Source organism: Anastrepha ludens, chromosome 2 (assembly GCF_028408465.1).
Source record: "Anastrepha ludens isolate Willacy chromosome 2, idAnaLude1.1, whole genome shotgun sequence".
In the NCBI taxonomy this organism is placed as follows: Eukaryota; Metazoa; Arthropoda; class Insecta; order Diptera; family Tephritidae; genus Anastrepha; species Anastrepha ludens.
This window is the reverse complement of record NC_071498.1, coordinates 1,046,756-1,065,062: the sequence shown is the minus strand read 5'-3', so window position 1 is coordinate 1,065,062 and position 18,307 is coordinate 1,046,756. Positions and strand designations below refer to the sequence as shown.

At 41.0% G+C, this 18,307-nt stretch overlaps 1 protein-coding gene across 8 annotated transcripts in view; it reads left to right on the top strand.

Annotated features, from left to right (window-relative positions):
* Positions 1 to 16,617, top strand: part of LOC128861464 (uncharacterized) — a 63,254-nt gene extending 46,637 nt beyond the window's left edge. For all 8 annotated transcript variants that reach the window (XM_054099607.1, XM_054099616.1, XM_054099667.1 and 5 more), the window contains exons 3-7: positions 1,442 to 2,175; positions 14,911 to 15,148; positions 15,223 to 15,434; positions 15,503 to 15,608; positions 15,742 to 16,617. In XM_054099607.1, coding sequence (XP_053955582.1) covers positions 1,442 to 2,175; positions 14,911 to 15,148; positions 15,223 to 15,434; positions 15,503 to 15,608; positions 15,742 to 15,854 — 1,403 coding nt within the window. In that variant the 3' untranslated portion in view covers positions 15,855 to 16,617. The remainder of the gene's footprint in view (positions 1 to 1,441; positions 2,176 to 14,910; positions 15,149 to 15,222; positions 15,435 to 15,502; positions 15,609 to 15,741) is intronic.
* Positions 16,618 to 18,307: the final 1,690 nt, after the last annotated feature.

The following is an 18,307-nucleotide window of genomic DNA, read 5'->3' as shown; positions in this document are numbered from 1 at the left end:
AGCAGAGATATTTCACGAGGGTATCTTTCTGATAGATGGTTTAGAAATTTTAAACTTTAAAGTACTGTAATTCCTTTGTGGAAAGGCGAGTCCAACAATGCACTTATGCATAAATATGTACAAATATGTACAATTGGAAAGCGAATTTGCGCCGAGAATTTTTTAAAATTCGCTAATGAAAGACCTTGCTTGTAGTCTCCTAGACTGTTATCACATTGTTGGTTTATTACTTTCATTTTATTTACATTTGTTAATTAGTCCAACACAACAGCCACAGGTTATATTGTATTTCAGTATTAGATTCTAATGTTACTACAATGTAATGCATACTAAAATTAAAATTGTCACAATTTGAACTTAACATTTAAAATTTATTATTTATTCTTCAGATTTGAAGAAAGAGAAAGAGCAATACAACAACTAAGCGAAGAAGAGACAAATGATTAAATAGGGCAAATTATCCTTCACTGTGAGTGGTATTTAAGTAATGTTTTAAACTGGAATGCATCTTCAGTAGCCCTGAACTTAAGGAGTAATTGTTCCATAGGCGGACAGTATGGACGAAAAACTGACGTTCAGATATTGCAGAAGAAAATTTCAAGTGCAAAAGCTGTTGTAATCGTGACGATTGAGTAATTTGAAGACGATTTTTGAGATGCTCTTCAGAAACTATGATTTTGTAATTTTCATCATATCGTCGAGTGATATCGAGTTTATCTTGCGAGCCCACAGAGAGATCCGATTATACCGTTTCCTCCTATATATATATATTCCTGGAAATGTTATTATAAATCGCATTGAGCGTTTTACTGCACTGACTATCGTGCTAGCATACAGTTCACAGCCCTACAACAAACTTAATTGTATGCCTGAAAAATTAAACTTAAGCATTTCCTATTTGGATAGTCAATTTTGAAAAAAAACTTTGAAGGCGACCTAATTCTATATACAATATCTATATTCTATAAAATAAAAATTAAGGTTGTTACTTCTTAAGCTTTCAGCTTCTGTAAGATAAATTTAAAAGTCATGGCTCTCCAGCTTGATTTATGTTGATTTCAATGATAATTGTCCCTTAAAGAAATTCACTACCGTTATATATCTGAGTAGAAATATGCTCGCATAAATATACAACTATGTACACTTCAGAAGAAAGTATTTACCTGCTACAACTGACATTTTTCGAATATGAGGAATGGTGCGAAGCCGGTTTTTGTCATTCTCTATGCGCTTAATAAGAAAATATTGAAGTGTCAATTTCCCTTCCATTAGTTTGAATATCTATAATATGTATGTATGTGTGTATGTACGTATGTATGCATATTCTAAATGATGTTCACTGTTTTACAAACTGAATTAACTGAGCGTTCAATTTAGTTATTTTCAATAGGGTAGTCCATTGCATCCTATCAATTACATTCACACTGATTTCTTCTTACAGACTCCACCGTCGCTTCATCGACGTATGCAACAATATCGTTAACAAAAACAACAAATACAGCAACGCCAAACGCAATGTTATTTTTAAACACATCTACAAGCAACGTGCCGACAGCAAGAACTGCCGAGAGTTCGGCCCCAACACAACCAAAGAGCGTAACAATAGCAGCTATGGGAGTAACACCTCCAACAAACTTGGCTGCGCCACCTGTATTATCATTAGTTTCAGCCTCAGCAATAACAAATGTCCCTGATGCTACGCCCGTTACCGATACAATGCTATCTACGCCACCTATCCGTTCGCCGTCAGCATCGCCTCTGCGTCCCATATCAAACCCATTATCGTCTTCCTCAGTAACAACAATAATGCCAGCAAGTGATCCACCAGTAGAGCTATTTGCAATGGAGAAGGTAACAACTATAGCAACAACAACAGACGACAACGTGGAAAGCGCCACGATTAGCCTGCAGCCTCCGCCGCCTTCCGATGTACTCATAAAAGGCTTTTCCATACCAACATTTTTACCACCATTTCCGTCTTTTGCCATGGCTGACCTACCAGCTTACAAATCGGCGCCTACTTCGTTAGCAGCAGTCACTCCGACTGTGTCAACAGACCCTCAGGATCAACTTTATTTAGCCGCCTACCAGCAAAACGCTCTCCGCCTCAACCTATCGATGCCAACGATGAATATTACCGTTCAGATGGGCAATCACGCTTACCTGCCTTGCAATGTAAGTGGCACATATTTTTATACATTCACATATGCACACATATGTAAGTATGTACAAGTATAGGAGTTCATAGCAGAAAATGCTACTCCGATATATAAATAAGGATATACTCTTTGGAGTATAAAAATTGCATCATCAACTAAGGCAGGCGACCTAGTGGAGCGGTGAGCAAAGCCTAATTTAATTAAAGATTTTGTTCTGTTAAAAACGCATTTTGCATCATTCGAAAAATCGTTTTTAAAAACTTCCTTGCTTTATGAAAGCGAAGAGAAAAGTAAAGAGGGAGAAAAATAAACATAACCAAACATGTCTGTAATATGAAATTCGAACATAAATCGACTTGAAATAAGTAATTAAATAGCATGTCGCAGTCGAACAAAATTGGATTAGAAATTATTAGAACTACCCAAACAAAACTCTGAAAGAATTGTCCATTTAGCCTGGCAGTTTTGCTAGCTGGGAATATAAGTTTTCATTGAAAAGTATCCGTTGTTAACGAAACTCAATGCCTTGCTCGCTACTCCACTATGTTTCCTTCCTCATAGCCTAGACAGACGGCTATGCGAAATGCACTAACAAGATCGAAATAACACTAACTTTTTTGATATTTCGGACCAGTTTGAGAAATTGTAATTTACGATTTTCTATAAAATAAATAATTACTTTTCATAATCAGGGCCACTAATACCCACTTCCTGCAGTCCATCCTTTACTGACAAAACCGTCCAATAAGCGAATCAGATATTTACTAACCAGCGTAACAACCGTCTATCGTACTACAATTTTAATCAGAATTAACTGCGCCGGTATCTTGATTAAAGCCGTCGTCTGTCTAGGCTATAAAAGAGAATTCGCTCCATTTCGTACTTGTTATCTAAATTTTAGAATTTTAAATTGAAAATTTTTCAAATGGAAAGAAAAGAATTTGTAAAAGCGTTGTTCTTTGTTAAAAATTAGATTTATTCATCAACGTAATTCACATCAAGAACAACGCAATCATTCCAGCGCCCATCTAACATTTCAATACGACTTTTATAGAATCTTTTGCCTCAAAATAGGCCTGAGTTTCAGAGACAACGTTTTCATTCCAGCGAAATTTCTTGCCTTGCTTAGGTCTGCGAACAGCTAATGGTCACTGGGAGCCAAATCTGGCGCATACGTTGGATGTGGCAGCAATTCGAAGTTCAATTCAAGTAATTTCGCCATTGTTCAAAATCATCAACACGTTCTTGTGTTTGGTCCTAGTGAGCGAACGTCGCACCCACTTTGAGCAGAGCTTTCTCATAGCCAAATACTCAAATGCAAGGTCAACACGTTCTTCTGATATCTTTACGATGTCAACTAACTCATGCAACTTAACTTTTCGACCATTCAAAACGATTTTCTTGATTTTTTAATGTTTTCTGGTGTTACCGCCTCATTCGGACGTCATCGATCACTCTACGACCCCGTTTGTAACCCTCGTTTTATGGTTGTTTCTGATGAAGCGGAGTCTCTATAACACTTTTCAAGGCCATTGCTTCGCTTGAGCTGTACTTTTTCCCGTCAAGAAGCAATGCAAACTTAAAACACGAAATTCTTTTTGATCCACTTTTTGTTTTGAAAATAACAGAAGTAGCGTCACTCTTAGCTGAGTAACTCACGAATTAGTGAATAGAATATCATGAAATTATAACAGCTGCCTTTTTTTGTCGTGATAACGTCTTATAATTCGATTTAGCCGGCTGCTCGCACGAAAAAATGTGTCGTTATCTTGCTCATTCGTCGTTACCTTGCTTGAACTGCAAGCGAGAGCTCGGAACGAACGACAAAGAACACAATCGGCCCCCGCATTCGGCAACGTGCGACATCTGGCTCTCTCCTACTTGAGTGAACATATATATGTATGTATATGCGCATATGTATATAAATTCACATATTTGTATTTGCATATGCCTTCTTCCTGTGTGCATGGTTATGAACCATTTCTCTGTTGAGAAAGGACGATGATAGGAAAATTAGGAAATGAAAAGGGGGTGCTTCGAGTATAATGTGTCTTGAAAACGGCAAATCGATGATGGTTCCTCTTATTTATGTCTGATGCACAATCGAAATTGAACATATCTTTCATGAATTTAATAAATGTTTCGTCATTTTTCACGTTTGTGTAAATGTAACTTGATCAATTTCATTGCGATTACATTTACCTCCTTCTCTATATCCATACAAAATATCTATCAAACAAATAAAATTAAAATTTTGTTTTGAAAATTGCAACCATTCATCTGTTTTTTTTATGACGTTGTCACGTTAAACTATCGTCAGTAAACCGAATTTACAGACAACCTCTTTTTTTGTCAGTAGTAACTGAATGCAATAAAACTAGGGCCATCTATGTATTAGACCCGGGACTTTTCAGGCCATGTTATATTCATAAAGTACTCACGAAACTGATTCGTATGAAAAAGTGGCAAACTCATACCTTCACTCCTTAAAGAACTTTTGAACGAATTTCTCGTTCTTTTGATATGTCTGATACAATTTTCGTCTGCTGATATTTGCTATTTGTTGCTTTAAAAATGTAATATTGCAATCGGAGTATGCTCCAGATAATCGTTTACTTATTTGGTATAAACAAATTCAAAATTAAGCAGTTATAATCAAAAATCAAATGCAGACGCTCGCATGCTACACAAATCAGCTTTTATTGCTTCCCATCCGCATGTTTGTATTATTACACATAAAATACTTAACACGTTTAAATATTTATTGAAACCATAGGAATATCTGCAACTTTATCCAAAGCCATTACAATTTCTGCCCACGCGTATTTCCAATGAATGAAGAAACTCAAATATGTTTTTGTACCATTGTATCTTAAGGATCATCACGAGTTGAACATGTTTTGACTGCTACTGCCTTTTATTGGGCAATAAATTACGTCTACGTACTTTATGACATGAACACGATTTCTTTTCATATTCACTTATCTGCGAGGTTTTCATATTAATAATAATAAACTATTTTCCGTGAGTTTGCCTAAGTAGAATATATTGAGGGTTAAGTGTTTTGTTCTCACTGTATGAGTCTTTCTTAGGACTGACTATGACTACTATGAGGACGACACAGGGCGTAGATATGCGCAACACAGAGGGTTATTCCAACCCCATAGCCTCTACTAAGCCAAGACCGTTAGTGCGTGATGAAGAATCACATCCTGCGCGAGGTAACCCTGCTACTTAACTCAGTAAGATCGCTTGCTGTCGGATGACAAATAAAGTGATTAATGAGTTAAAACAGAACACTACGGATCTAGACTTAAACTGCAGATAACGGTTCCTCTTCAACAGTGGCTCCCTTGAAGAGTATTAATAGGGCCAAAAAAAAAAACAATGGAAATGAGTTCAAACAAGAACTACTCCTCACGGGGTACCCACACTTGTGGCAATCCTTCCGCTGGATCTCCAGCAGCTTGGGCATCGGATGTGCAGGCCCAAAACTCATTCACCACCAAGACGGCCAGGGCTGAAAATCAGGGCCCTGGAGGAAGTAAGCTACTGGTTGAGGATGGGCACCATTGGACGGTGCATCTTACGTAGCTTTATAAAGAGCCTGTTACTGGGCGAAAATGAGTTCGGCTTAGTGGAACCAGCGAAAGCAATGGGGATGCAGGTGACCCCTGCAAACCCTTTAGCTGATCCTAGGGAGACTGCGCTAGCTCATTTACGTCTCAGTACTCTGACGCTTTCCTCTGCGGACGGAAGTAATATGGTTTATTTGGATGTAAATCCCAAAAGTACCACTGCACTAACGGCTACAAAGAAAGCGTCTGATTCGGGAGGCAATTTAGAGCACGCAGATATGGTTATGAGGATGGAGGATGGTTCCATGTGTAGAAGTCCACGCAAGTGGGGAAAGTTACTGATCGCCATTCACTTGAGAATGGCTAGGACGATTCTTCTGCATATGGTTCAAACAGCTCACAACGGCCGGGATTAGCCCACATATCCTCTGGGTAGCTTCCGAACACCCGTTCGGGAGTGAGCTAACGTGAGAAGGTGAAACATTCCAGGATAGCTGGTTGTGCGCTGGGTTTGGGACCCGCCACTTAAAAATCGCCCCCAATGAAAAGAATTACAAAGCCTCGGATGAGACCTCCCTATACTGATGACGACCCCTGCAAACGAACTAAGGACTATGACTTGAGGGCATGCACCTGGAATGTCCGGTCCCTTAATGGGGAAGGTGCCTCTGCCCGGCTGGTTGATGTCCTCGTGAGAGTAAAGGCTGACATCACTGCCATCCAAGAGATGCGATGGACGGGGCAAGGAAAGAAAACCATAGGACCTTGCGACGTCTACTACAGCTGCCATGTAAAGGAGCACAAATTCGGTTTCGGATTTGTTGTGGGAGAGAGACTTCGTCGCCAAGTACTGTCGTTCACTCCGGTAGACGAGCGTCTCGCGACAATCCGCATCAAAGCCCGTTTTTTTAACATATCGCTAATTTGCGCCCACGCCCCGACGGAAGAGAAGGACGATGCGACCAAAGATTCCTTCTATGAGCGCCTGGAACGTTCCTATGAGCGCTGCCCCCGCCACGACATAAAAATCGTGCTTGGCGACTTCAACGCCAGGGTGGGCAAGGAGGGAAATTTTGGTCCCACAGTCGGAAAATTCAGCCTGCACAACGAAACATCCGGTAACGGACAGAGGCTGATCGACTTCGCCGGGGCCCGAAACATGGTAGTCTGCAGCACCAGATTCCAGCATAAGAAGATTCACCAAGCCACCTGGCTGTCTCCTGATCGAAAAACACGAAACCAGATCGATCATGTTGTGATAGATGGAAGACACGCTTCTAGTATATTAGATGTACGTACGATCCGAGGGCCCAACATCGACTCGGATCACTACCTTGTTGCAGCCAAACTGCGCACACGCCTCTGTGCAGCAAAAAACGTGCATCTACGGAACACTTCTCGAACCTTTTAAACAGTGACAGCTGCGCATTTCACCGAGAAAGTGAAGATCCCGATACCCCAATCGTTGACGACGGAATTGTCGTTCCGCTACCCGATCATGACGAAGTGAGAATAGCGATAACGCGGCTAAAGAACAACAAAGCGGCGGGCGCTGACGGACTGCCGGCTGAGCTATTCAAACATGGCGGCGAGGAGCTGGTAAGGTGCAAAATATGGTCGGATGAAAGCATGCCTGCCGATTTAAGTGTGCTCTGCCCAATCCATAAGAAGAGCGATTCTGCAATTTATGCCAATTACCGCGGGATTAGTCTTCTAAATATCGCCTATAAGGTTCTAGCGAGTGTATTGTGTGAATTGCTGAAGCCCACCGCCAACCAACTGATTGGACCTTATCAGTGTGGCTTCAGGCCTGGAAAATCTACCATCGACCAAATATTCACAATACGCCAAATCTTGGAAAATACCCATGAAAGGAGAATCGACACACACCATCTTTTCGTCGACTTCAAAGCTGCATTCGACAGTACGGAAAGGACTTACCTGTATGATATTGACATCAACGGCCTTAACAACCGCGCTGTTAGTTCTGCCTTCTCCAAACTGGATAAAGAGGCAAAGCGAATGGGTTTGGTGGTGAACGAGGACAAACCGAAGTACCTCCTGTCTTCAAACAAACAGTCGGCGCACTCGCGTATCGGCACCCACGTCACTGTAGACAGTTATAATTTCGAGGTTGTAAAAGACTTCGTATATTTAGGAACCAGCATTAACACCGATACCAATGTCAGCCTTGAAATCCAACGTAGAATCTCTCTTGCCAACAAGTGCTACTTTGGACTAAGTAGGCAATTGAGCAGTAAAGTCCTCTCTCGACGAACAAAACTAACACTCTACAAGACTCTCATCATGCCCGTCCTAACGTATGGCGCAGAAGCTTGGACGATGACAACATCCGATGAAGCGACGCTTGGAGTGTTCGAGAGAAAGATTCTGCGTAAGATTTTTGGACCTTTGCACGTTGGCAACGGCGAATATCGCAAACGATGGAACGATGAGCTGTATGAGCTTTGCGACGACATAGACATAGCGCAGCGAATAAAAACCCAGCGGCTACGTTGGCTGGATCACGTCGTCCGAATGGATACAAACGCTCCGGCTTTGAAAGTATTCGATGCGGTACCAGCTGGTGGTAGCAGAGGAAGAGGGCGGCCTCCTCTGCGTTGGAAAGATCAGGTGGAGAAGGACTTGGCTTCACTTGGTGTGTCCAACTGGCGCCTGTTAGCACGAGAAAGAAACGACTGGCGCGCTTTGTTAAACTCGGCCAAAATCGCTTAAGCGGTTATAGCGCCAATTAAGAAGAAGAAGAAGAAGAGAAGTGGTTATGATGCAGGTAACCCCTGCCAGTCATGTCACCACGACTGAGAAAACCAAATTGGTTCCTGTCCTGGCACCAGTTTCGGCGACTGTTGGGGCTATAGTTAATCAGAATTCACGCTCAGAAAGTACCAGCGCAGCAATGGCCACGGAACAGATGCCAGCTTCAGGGGAAAATCTGTATAATAGACAGAAGAAGCGGCAAAGGCAGAGGAACGCGAAGAAGGCGGGAGAAACAGTAGGTATGACTGCGGCTAACGTAGCTATGCCAACTGCCACTCGAGCCGGAATTGCGGCTCATTTGTCTTCGTCCACTCCTGTAGCCGAATCTGGCAAAATGAACAGATCTGATGATGGCCCATCCAGTTGGCACGAGGAAGAAGAAAAGGAGGAAGGGTAATAAACCGGAATCCGTAATAAGCGACCTTAGACAACAGGTTGTAGTGACTGCAGGAGGAGCTCGAATGGCTTGCCAAAACAGTGGCTGCGATGTCAGCGCTTGAAGGATGTAAGTTTGTCATTCGGCAAACGAACAAAATTCAAAAACTGGAGGGTGGGCATGCTGATCCCTGGGCCTCCAAGCCGAGGGACTTGATACGAAGCACTGGAGATCATACCACTACACCAAAGCGGGGACGGATCCTAAATATGGAAACTGTTCCCATTTGGTTCTTGATATGGATCCAGAATCGTTGAAGGTCATACGGTCGAGATATGGAATGCGCCTATATTTGAATCTGGGACGGATACTAGTTACTGTCCTCGACTCAGATATAGGAAAAGTGTAAGGTTGCAATTATGGCTGTCCTTATGACATCAAACATTTCATTTACGCAAATTACTTATTTGCCGTACCTACTCTTTTATGCCGTAGTCAAGCGAAACTGCACACAAATCCTCACATAATATTAATTCAAGAAACGTGGGTGGCTAAAGAACAAATACGGGGCTTGGGAGATATAAAATGGGGGTCTATCCTTCATAAAGAGGGAGAGGTCCGTCCGCGTACGCGTATTATTATGCCGAAAGTGGTTGATTGCACTTTGTTAAGACAATTCTGTTGTCAAGACTTAGTTGCAGTTAAAACAAAGAATAGATTAGAGGGGAAAGAAGTAGAGACAATTGTCGTCTCGGCCTATTTTCCTAGCGACTCCATTCTCCCTCCCCCTACGAGGGAGTTTACGGAAGTTGTGAGATATGCTGAATCCATGGGGTTAGGTCTAATTGTGACGCAAATTCACAGATCACTCTCTGGGGTAGCACAAAATGTAACTTCAGAGGGCATAAACTCATGGACTTCATTCTGTCATCTCGCTTGGTCATACAGAACGTTGGCACCAGTGCGACTTTTGTGACAGGCAGAAGGCAGGAAGTGATTCATATGACATTATCTAACGATAAAGATCATATCACTGCTTGGAAAGTACTCGATAAAGATTCCATGTCGGACCACCGCTATATAGAGTTCAGGCTTGCGGCCGAGACAATCTCGACCCCAGCAGGCTGGAATCCTCGAAAAGCGGATTGAACACGATATGAGGATCTCACTAAAGAGGAAATCCGTGATGTTCCCAAACTCCGGACAATAACTGGTATTGAAGAAGCCACAAACTCATTGGGGCGAACTTTGATAGAGTGTTATAACAAGGTGTGCCCGGAACGTAGGAGAAGAGAGGGTAAGACAGTCCCTTGGAGGAACGCCGAACTCTCGAATCTCCGGAAAACTTCCAGGTAACTTCTTAACAGAGCTCTCAAAACTCAGTTGCTGAGGAAGGAATATAAGTGAACTGGAGGAACGAAAGAGTTCAGTGAGGTTATGCAAAGCCCTCCAAAGAGGCTGGACGACTGCTCAAACCAGATGGTACTTATACGGACTCAAAATCAGAAGTGTATGATGTTCTCCTTTCAACACATTTCCCTGGCTCGAGGAATGTTGTTGATCAAAGCTCTATCGATCAATCTGATCATGTCAATATAATTACCAGCAGACGTGATTGGTTTATTGCATCCAGGATAGTTAACGAGGAAACGATAAGGTTCGCCTTCTCGCCAATCGAAAACTTTAAGTCCCCAGGACCCGATGGCATTTACCCAATCATGCTCAAGCGAGGCGGAGAACAACTATTAAAGGCTTTGAAAAGAATCTTTACGGCATGTCTTGCGCGCGCTTATGTTCCACAACTGTGGCGTTTGGTGAAAGTTATATTTGTCCCAAAGCCAGGTAAGGACAGCTGCGCTTTACCAAAAAGTTTCAGTCCTATAAGTCTGACATCGTTTATGCTTAAGGGTCTGGAACGTATGGTGGAGAAACACATTAGGACGAGGGTTCTAAGTCGAAACCCTCTCAACGTCAGACAACATGCTTATCAAAGTGGGGAATCTTGCGAATCGGCTCTGCGCGAGTTCGTTAGCATAATCGAAAAAGGGCTGGAAACAAGAGAGTACACTCTTGGCGTGTTTGTGTACATTGAATGAGCTTTTGACAATGCTACTTTTGACTCTATGTGCTCATCTATCAGAAGTCATGGAGTAGAAGAAATCATTGTCAGATGGATCCACTCTATGCTATCCAAAAGACTGCTTACCATGGATGGAGAAAGCGATGAAGGAGTCAGGGTTGAGGATAAGAAGGGTTGCCCACAAGGTGGTGTACTCTCTCCCATTCTCTGGTGCTTCGTGGTGGACTCTCTTCTTAATGATCTGCAGGAAATTCGACACATCCGAGCCTATGCAGACGATGTGTGCATATTTTTCTCAGGACGATCACTTGAAGCTATATGCAATAAAAAGCAGGTAGCTCTAAATAAGATTGAGTATTGGTGCGAATTGCATGGTCTTTCGGCGAATCCTACAAAAAGTACCTTAGTGCTTTTCACTAGGAAACGCAATATGGAAGACCTGTTACTACCCACATTGAAAGGGGTAACACTGCAACTGTCTTCTGAGGTTAAATATCTAGGAATAATCCTAGATAGTAAACTTACCTGGAAGAAGCACGTCGAGCAGAAGGTCTCTCGAACACTAAAAGTCTTCTGGCAGTGTAAGAGAACCTTTGGCAAGACATGGGGGCTAAGACCAGCGATAGTACACTGGCTGTACATCACCCTGATTAGACCCATTATTACATACGCCTCTGTAGTATGGTGGAAAGCCACAATGGTTAATTCCAGAGTAAAACCCCTAAACAGGCTACAGAGAAGTGTGTGCCTGGGTATCACAGGTGCCATGAGCACAACATCTGGGGATGCCCTTAATGCCATTCTGAACTTGCAACCTTTGGATCTTCAAATTCGAAAGGAAGCAATGAAGGCGGCGTACAGACTCAAGTTAAACGGAGTCTGGGGAAATGAAGTAAGCACTGGCCACTGTCAGATATACCACCAGTTGTCGGAGCGGTGCACACTGTTCTCGATGCCGGTGGACAATCGGGTGCCTGTCGTTAGCTTCCGTAAGAAGTATGATGTTTTAATTCCAGATAGAGATCAATGGTTAAGTCCAGAGAACCTATTAACGGGATACCAGCACACCTTCCACACCGACGGATCCAAAACCAGCGATGGAAGCGGATCTAGATGGTACATAGACGAAGACACTAAGTACTCCTATGCCACAGGCCAGATTGCCACGGTATTCCTTACGGAAGTCTATGCCATCTTGAATGTGGCGTACTGGCTAATTGAGAAAAAGTGGCGGGGCAACAGTATTGGAATTTATAGTGACAGTCAAGCTGCACTAAAAGCCCTTGCTAACCCATGCTGCTCTTCGAAGTTGGTCGGTGAATGTAAGACAAAACTGAACAGTGTTGCAAAACACAACAAAGTTAGTCTTATTTGGGTACCTGGACATTGTGGTATTGCAGGGAACGAGTTGGCTGAAGAATTGGCAAATGAAGGCTCTGAAAGTATGCCACTAGGCCCTGAACCCTTTCTAGGTGTCAATTCCGCATCGATTCAACTATGGATTGACGACCTCATGAGGTCAACTCACAGAGGTCGTTGGTCTGAGTTGAACTCGTGCAGAGTAGCCAAGTGCTTTGTGAAAGAACCAACAGGAAAACAGCGACCTTCCTCCTAAAACTCAGCAGGAAGGACCTGAGAGTACTGGTGGGTGTAATAACAGGGCACGACTACGACTACGTGGAACATTTTAGGTATGGATCTTAGCTTACATGTCCATAAAATACAGTTCGTGCAAGAATTGAAACCAAATGACCATCGTTTGCGTCGCAGTTTTGCTCAAAGGTCTCATCTAAATTTATTGGAAAAAGTTTTCAAAAGTTGGACAATGGACCTGTAACTCGTAGCCGCGGTAGCCATATGCGTGCAGTAAAAAAATTCCTGGAAATTTTGTACCAGATTATAATAAAAGAGAAATCATGCCAACAATATTTTTTTTGGTATTCGATAAATGTTTTTATGGAGGTGACGTGGCGGCAAACCGACTTTCAACTAAATGATGCCTGCTTAAAATGATTAGACTTGGACTAAACTGAGCTTAAAGTCGACTAAACTTTCTAATGAGCGCAAGTTTAAATCAAAAACAGTAAGCTCGGGTTTCTAATGCAAATGTCTTCTGGAATACTCGTATAAGTTGTAAATAATCTAAGAAAGAAGTTTATCAATGAAAGGGGTAATATTGTATTCAACGCAGTTGTTGCTTTCTTTATAATCGAGCATTAAATTCTCCGCTTTGCACTCTGCCTTCGTTAGACTGTCTAAAATATCTATGTACCTATGTATCTATGTTTATATTCCTTTTTGCGTTTGATTAAAATGCAAGTACTGAAATAAAACGAAAAATCAGGAAATATACAGAGCTGAGCACTCGAAGCGAATTTACGGGATTGAGTAGTTAAGTGAAAATGTAAAAGTTTCGTTTGCATTGGCTAACTGTTTCAATGGCATTTTACCAGCTCTCAACTTTCAACCTGACGTCAAGTAGTTTTCGACTGCGTGCATGCCATTTGAGAGGATGTTGTGTAGACGCATTTATCGCTTAGTGAGAGTGGCTGGAAATGAAGAAGATAGATTATTCAAAATGGCAGAGAAATAAAATCATTTGTATAATCTCCGGAAGATGCAGGCATCATGAAAACAGCAAGCAACTAACGACAACTTTAGATTTGCTGCAAACAATTTTTGTTATCATATTTACAATGACCTTCCGAAAAATGTCAACAAAATTAGTGATAAAAACTAGCTGTGATTTTCGCTTGCACTGTACTAAGCGAACTTACCTTCCAATAGTACAGTAAATTCAATATTTTCAGACAAAAGACGTCTTATTAAGCCGCTGAAGAGTGAAAAGATTAGCGGCTGAAATCGCTAGCGCCTTCGGTCTGAGTTTTTGCTCATTAATTCAACGCAGGGAACCCTTTACTAGACATTTGTCCCACAACACCTCGTACATATGTAATGAAATATTCAAAATGGATGCTCGATTTGCTGGTTAAAATGCTAACTGCCGGCAGACGAGATTCAGCAGCAGTTTAAAAACTCAATGTAAATAAATAACGTCGACCTGCCGATGTCACGATAAGACTTTCCCAAAATCCAATCAAGATAAACATCATTTAATCAGTAGCATTGCGCTTACCTTTTCGGCTTGATGACGGAAAAACAGCAACGGAACTTTAAGAGGAGTATACGCACTGTATTAAACCACTAACGGATAATATATTTTATTCATTTGGTTTCAGTGTCAGCGCTGGAGCTGCTGCTAGCCACGGTAGTTATGCATTCTGCGACAGAGGGACCGCTGAATACAACAACACTAACCGTAATCAGACAGCAGCATAACTAGTAGACATTTCATATGTACATACACAAAGGCAATGGTGAAGCAAAACAACAAAAATATAAAATAAGAATGAAGAGAACAAACAGTAAAGGAAAAATGCAAAATAAATTGTTGATATGCAAATCGGCACATCTGATACTGGGACGATACAAAACTTTGGTGAAATGAACATTTTTACATTTCACAGCCGGAAAAACACTTTCGCATCCTCGAAGTACAAAACGCTCACGCACACAAGCACACGTTCCAATTACGTTTGTTTGCAGCTCGTGTGGGTGTGCGGAGTGTGGAGTGCGGAGTGCGGAGCGTGGGGGCCACTCTGATAAGAAAGCCGAAACACGCACAGCACTCACACCAGTGCCCATAAAAATAACGGCCACACCTAGGGTGCAATGTAATATATTTGAGAAAAGCATTGTGCGGAAATAAGATTGAAATATATTTAATGCAACATCAGTTAGTTTTGACACACCCGCCTTCGAGAGTGAATTAATTTTCCATTGTGTGTGTAAACATTTTCCCTAAACTCTAATTTATTTATGCATATTCGCCTCTTTGATGAAAACCTCGATATTTTCTGCCATTTCACTATTTCACAGATACATCACATGTTGAACAAGCCAATTTCGTGGGTGCGGCTTCGTGATGGCCACATACTCTCCGTGGACCAAGCGACTTTCATTGCCGACCAGCGTTTTCAGGCCATATTCCAAGGCGAGGACGAGTACACCTGGTCGCTGCAGATCAAATATGTGCAGGACACCGATGAAGGCTGGTACGAGTGCCAAGTGTCCACTGAGCCAAAAATGAGTGCAACAATTTATTTAGGCGTAGTTGGTAAATGCCAGAAGACGCAATAAATATTTAAGTTTGTTGATAATAATTCCTTTATTTGCTCAATTTTTTCACAGTCCCACACACCGAGCTGATTGGTGATCAGAACCGTTTCGTGAAAGCAGGTAGTAAGGTGGCACTGCACTGCATAGTTCGGGACACACTTGACCCGCCAACCTACATCATTTGGTTCCGAGGCAAGACACAAATCGCGAATGACAATAAAATGGGCTGGTACACAGAAATCGACCGCACGATCTTCGGTAATGCGGACAGCAACCGTAATACGGTATGGAATACTAGAGTGCATCACAATTTTCAATAGCTAATAACATGAGAATGAATTTTTTGTAACAGATTGGCTCGCTAATAATACCTTTTGTGAAGAAAAAGGATTCGGGTAACTACACTTGTCAGCCGTCTAATAGTGCGCCCGTTTCGGTGGATCTGCACGTGCTGAGCGGTAGGTATTAAGGAGTAACCAACAATCAAACAAGAAAACAAGATCCCATCTGTTTTTATTTCACTGCCAAAGTAACTGGCTAGCAGCTCTTTCATTACTTTCTGTTTTCTTTCTACTTTCGTATCTTTTATAGGGGAGTATTCTGCGTCGGCAATAATGTCGGCGGGAAGCACCTACCGGGTGAGCGGAAGTTCTCTTTGCTGTCTGCTGCTGCTACTGGTGATGCTCGTCGTGTCGAAGACGTGACTGCGTCGTATTTTAACGTAAGTCGACGAACTGACATTAGCTCCGCCGTTCATTTTATGTTTACATTGCCAAGCCCTTTTCGTTGTGAACAAAGACATCTAGACTAAGTTAAGTAAATGGACTTGGAAACGCTACTTGTAAATAATTAAGTATTGTTAATATTACTGACAAAGACAAAGAGAAAGAGAAAAGAGCATTTGGATATGGCAAACAATGAGACCCAAGTCAGACGAGAGTGTGCACGGACGTAATCACAAGGACAAGCACTTTAATTATAAGATGATATGAACAATTAATGTAATAATTCCACACCATAACTTAAGTGACTTTTTTATTAACGTAATGAAACGTACAACTGAAATACAGATAACGGAAAGTGCGAAAACAAAGTTGTGAAACATCAATAAGTAGGATATCAGCAAAAGTAATTTAGTAGCAGACGATTAGTTATTCATTACAGTAGCAAGATAATTATGGTGGTTAAGTCAAATTGGTGCAACCAGAAGTTGAAATAATTACGAGAATTGAAACAAATAGCAAAAATTGTCAACTACTTTCAGCACTGCATAATCGAATATTGTAAATATTAAATAAATTTTACCTTAATAATAACAAAATACTGCATAAGAGATTATATAAACGCATTCGATTGAAGTGAACACTTAGTATTTAATACAAATACAACACACAGGCGAGTATATTTGCAGGGCATGCCAAGCTACTCGTTGCTGAAAATGAAATCTAATATATAATAAAATGCAATAAAGACAATTCAAATTATAAGAGCTCCGTCTTTTCTCAGTTATAAGTAAGTGTGTGTACATTTCATTAACACAGATACTCTGCTTGTATAAACATTGTTTGGCCACATGCCTTCGATGACGGGTAAGTACTGTTTGAATTGGACAAAGCTGCTGCCATTTCCAGATTACCATAAAAGTTGTTTACCTCATTAATCGAAAATCATTTACCCCATGAATTTTACTGCTTGCTCGTTGTTGTCTCAGTGGCGACACTTTGGGCCATCGCTGGTGTGCTGTCGCGCCACAACGGCTCTTAATCGATATGATATGCTGCAATCATGCCACTGACGATATCCAACTCGCGAGTAATGACTCCAAGAAAGATTAAAATTCACTCGTTTGTGAAAAGTTTAGTTTTTCTTCTCTTTTATCAAAGTGAATTCTGGCATCAAATAAAATTCTCTGAAGCTGTGTTTGTGCTTTTTGTGAGCCAATTTGGCTGTGCTAAACTATTTTTTAACAAATAGTTTTATTTGTCCATTGTTATTATTATTATATATTAAATTTCTAATAAATTATCATACAGAGGTTATCAGCTCAATTATTTACCCCATATTTTTCGTTATTTTAAAACATTCGAAATCAATTCTCTCTAAGGAGTTGACGGGTAATGATTTAGCCAAAACACGAAAATAAGCAGACAGTTGTGTGTATGTTAGACAATCATGCATACTGTAATAACAGCGTTTGCAATTTTGCTCTCCCCAACTGCTTTCTAAATGAACAGTAGTTGAATTGTTGCTTTGTTGGAACTGTGGGTTAAACTTTTGTTGTATACTAACATCAGCTCATTCTTCAATTAATTAAAATTATTAGTGGAACATAGAGAAATGACAACGAAGTATTATTCTTCTTCTTCTAAGCATCACAGTCCTTGGTGAATCATTGCTTTATTCACAACTTTGCGCCATCTGTCTCTCCTTCCACCGCCGCACGTTTAGCTTTTCAAGGTCAACTTTGAGGCATCTCTTTGTGGGGCGTCTCCTTCTTCGGCCTACAACAGGACGTAATTCAACTGCCTTTCGAGTAGTTATCTCCTTGGGCATTCTAAATACGTGCCAGATTATCCTCATAGATTTTATATTGTAAATACTATCACAGTTTTTTTTTTTTAATAGTTGCAGCTCTTGCAGTCTTACAGGTCCATATATTTTCTGCAAAAGTTTTTCTTTCAAATATCTCTGCATTAATGTCAGTAGTTTTTAACGTCCATATCTCGCAACTAAATGTAAACATGGGACGGATGAAGGTGGTGTTTAACCTTAACTTTTGGTCGCAAGATAACCATTTAGACTTAAGCCGTTTGAAATTAGAAATGTAAGACTTATTTGCTGCTAAATCTCTGTCATTTACTGTCAATAGTGCTTCCTTATTGGCTGATATTTTAATACCCAGATGGTACATTTTTGTGAACTCTCGAATGCATAGCCACCGATCAATAGGTAATCATGCAACGCAGTATTAACATCTATATATTATTGGTACTTTTATTTAACACTCAAAGTGTACCTGAGCGTTAAAAGATTGAGGAATTGAGGCATGCCCCAAAACTAAATTCAAAATAGCAAAATTAGTTAACATTTCTCTTCTTAGGTATAATTAACTTTGCTTTTTTAGATTTTTTTCTACTTTCGTTTAAATGGAAACAAT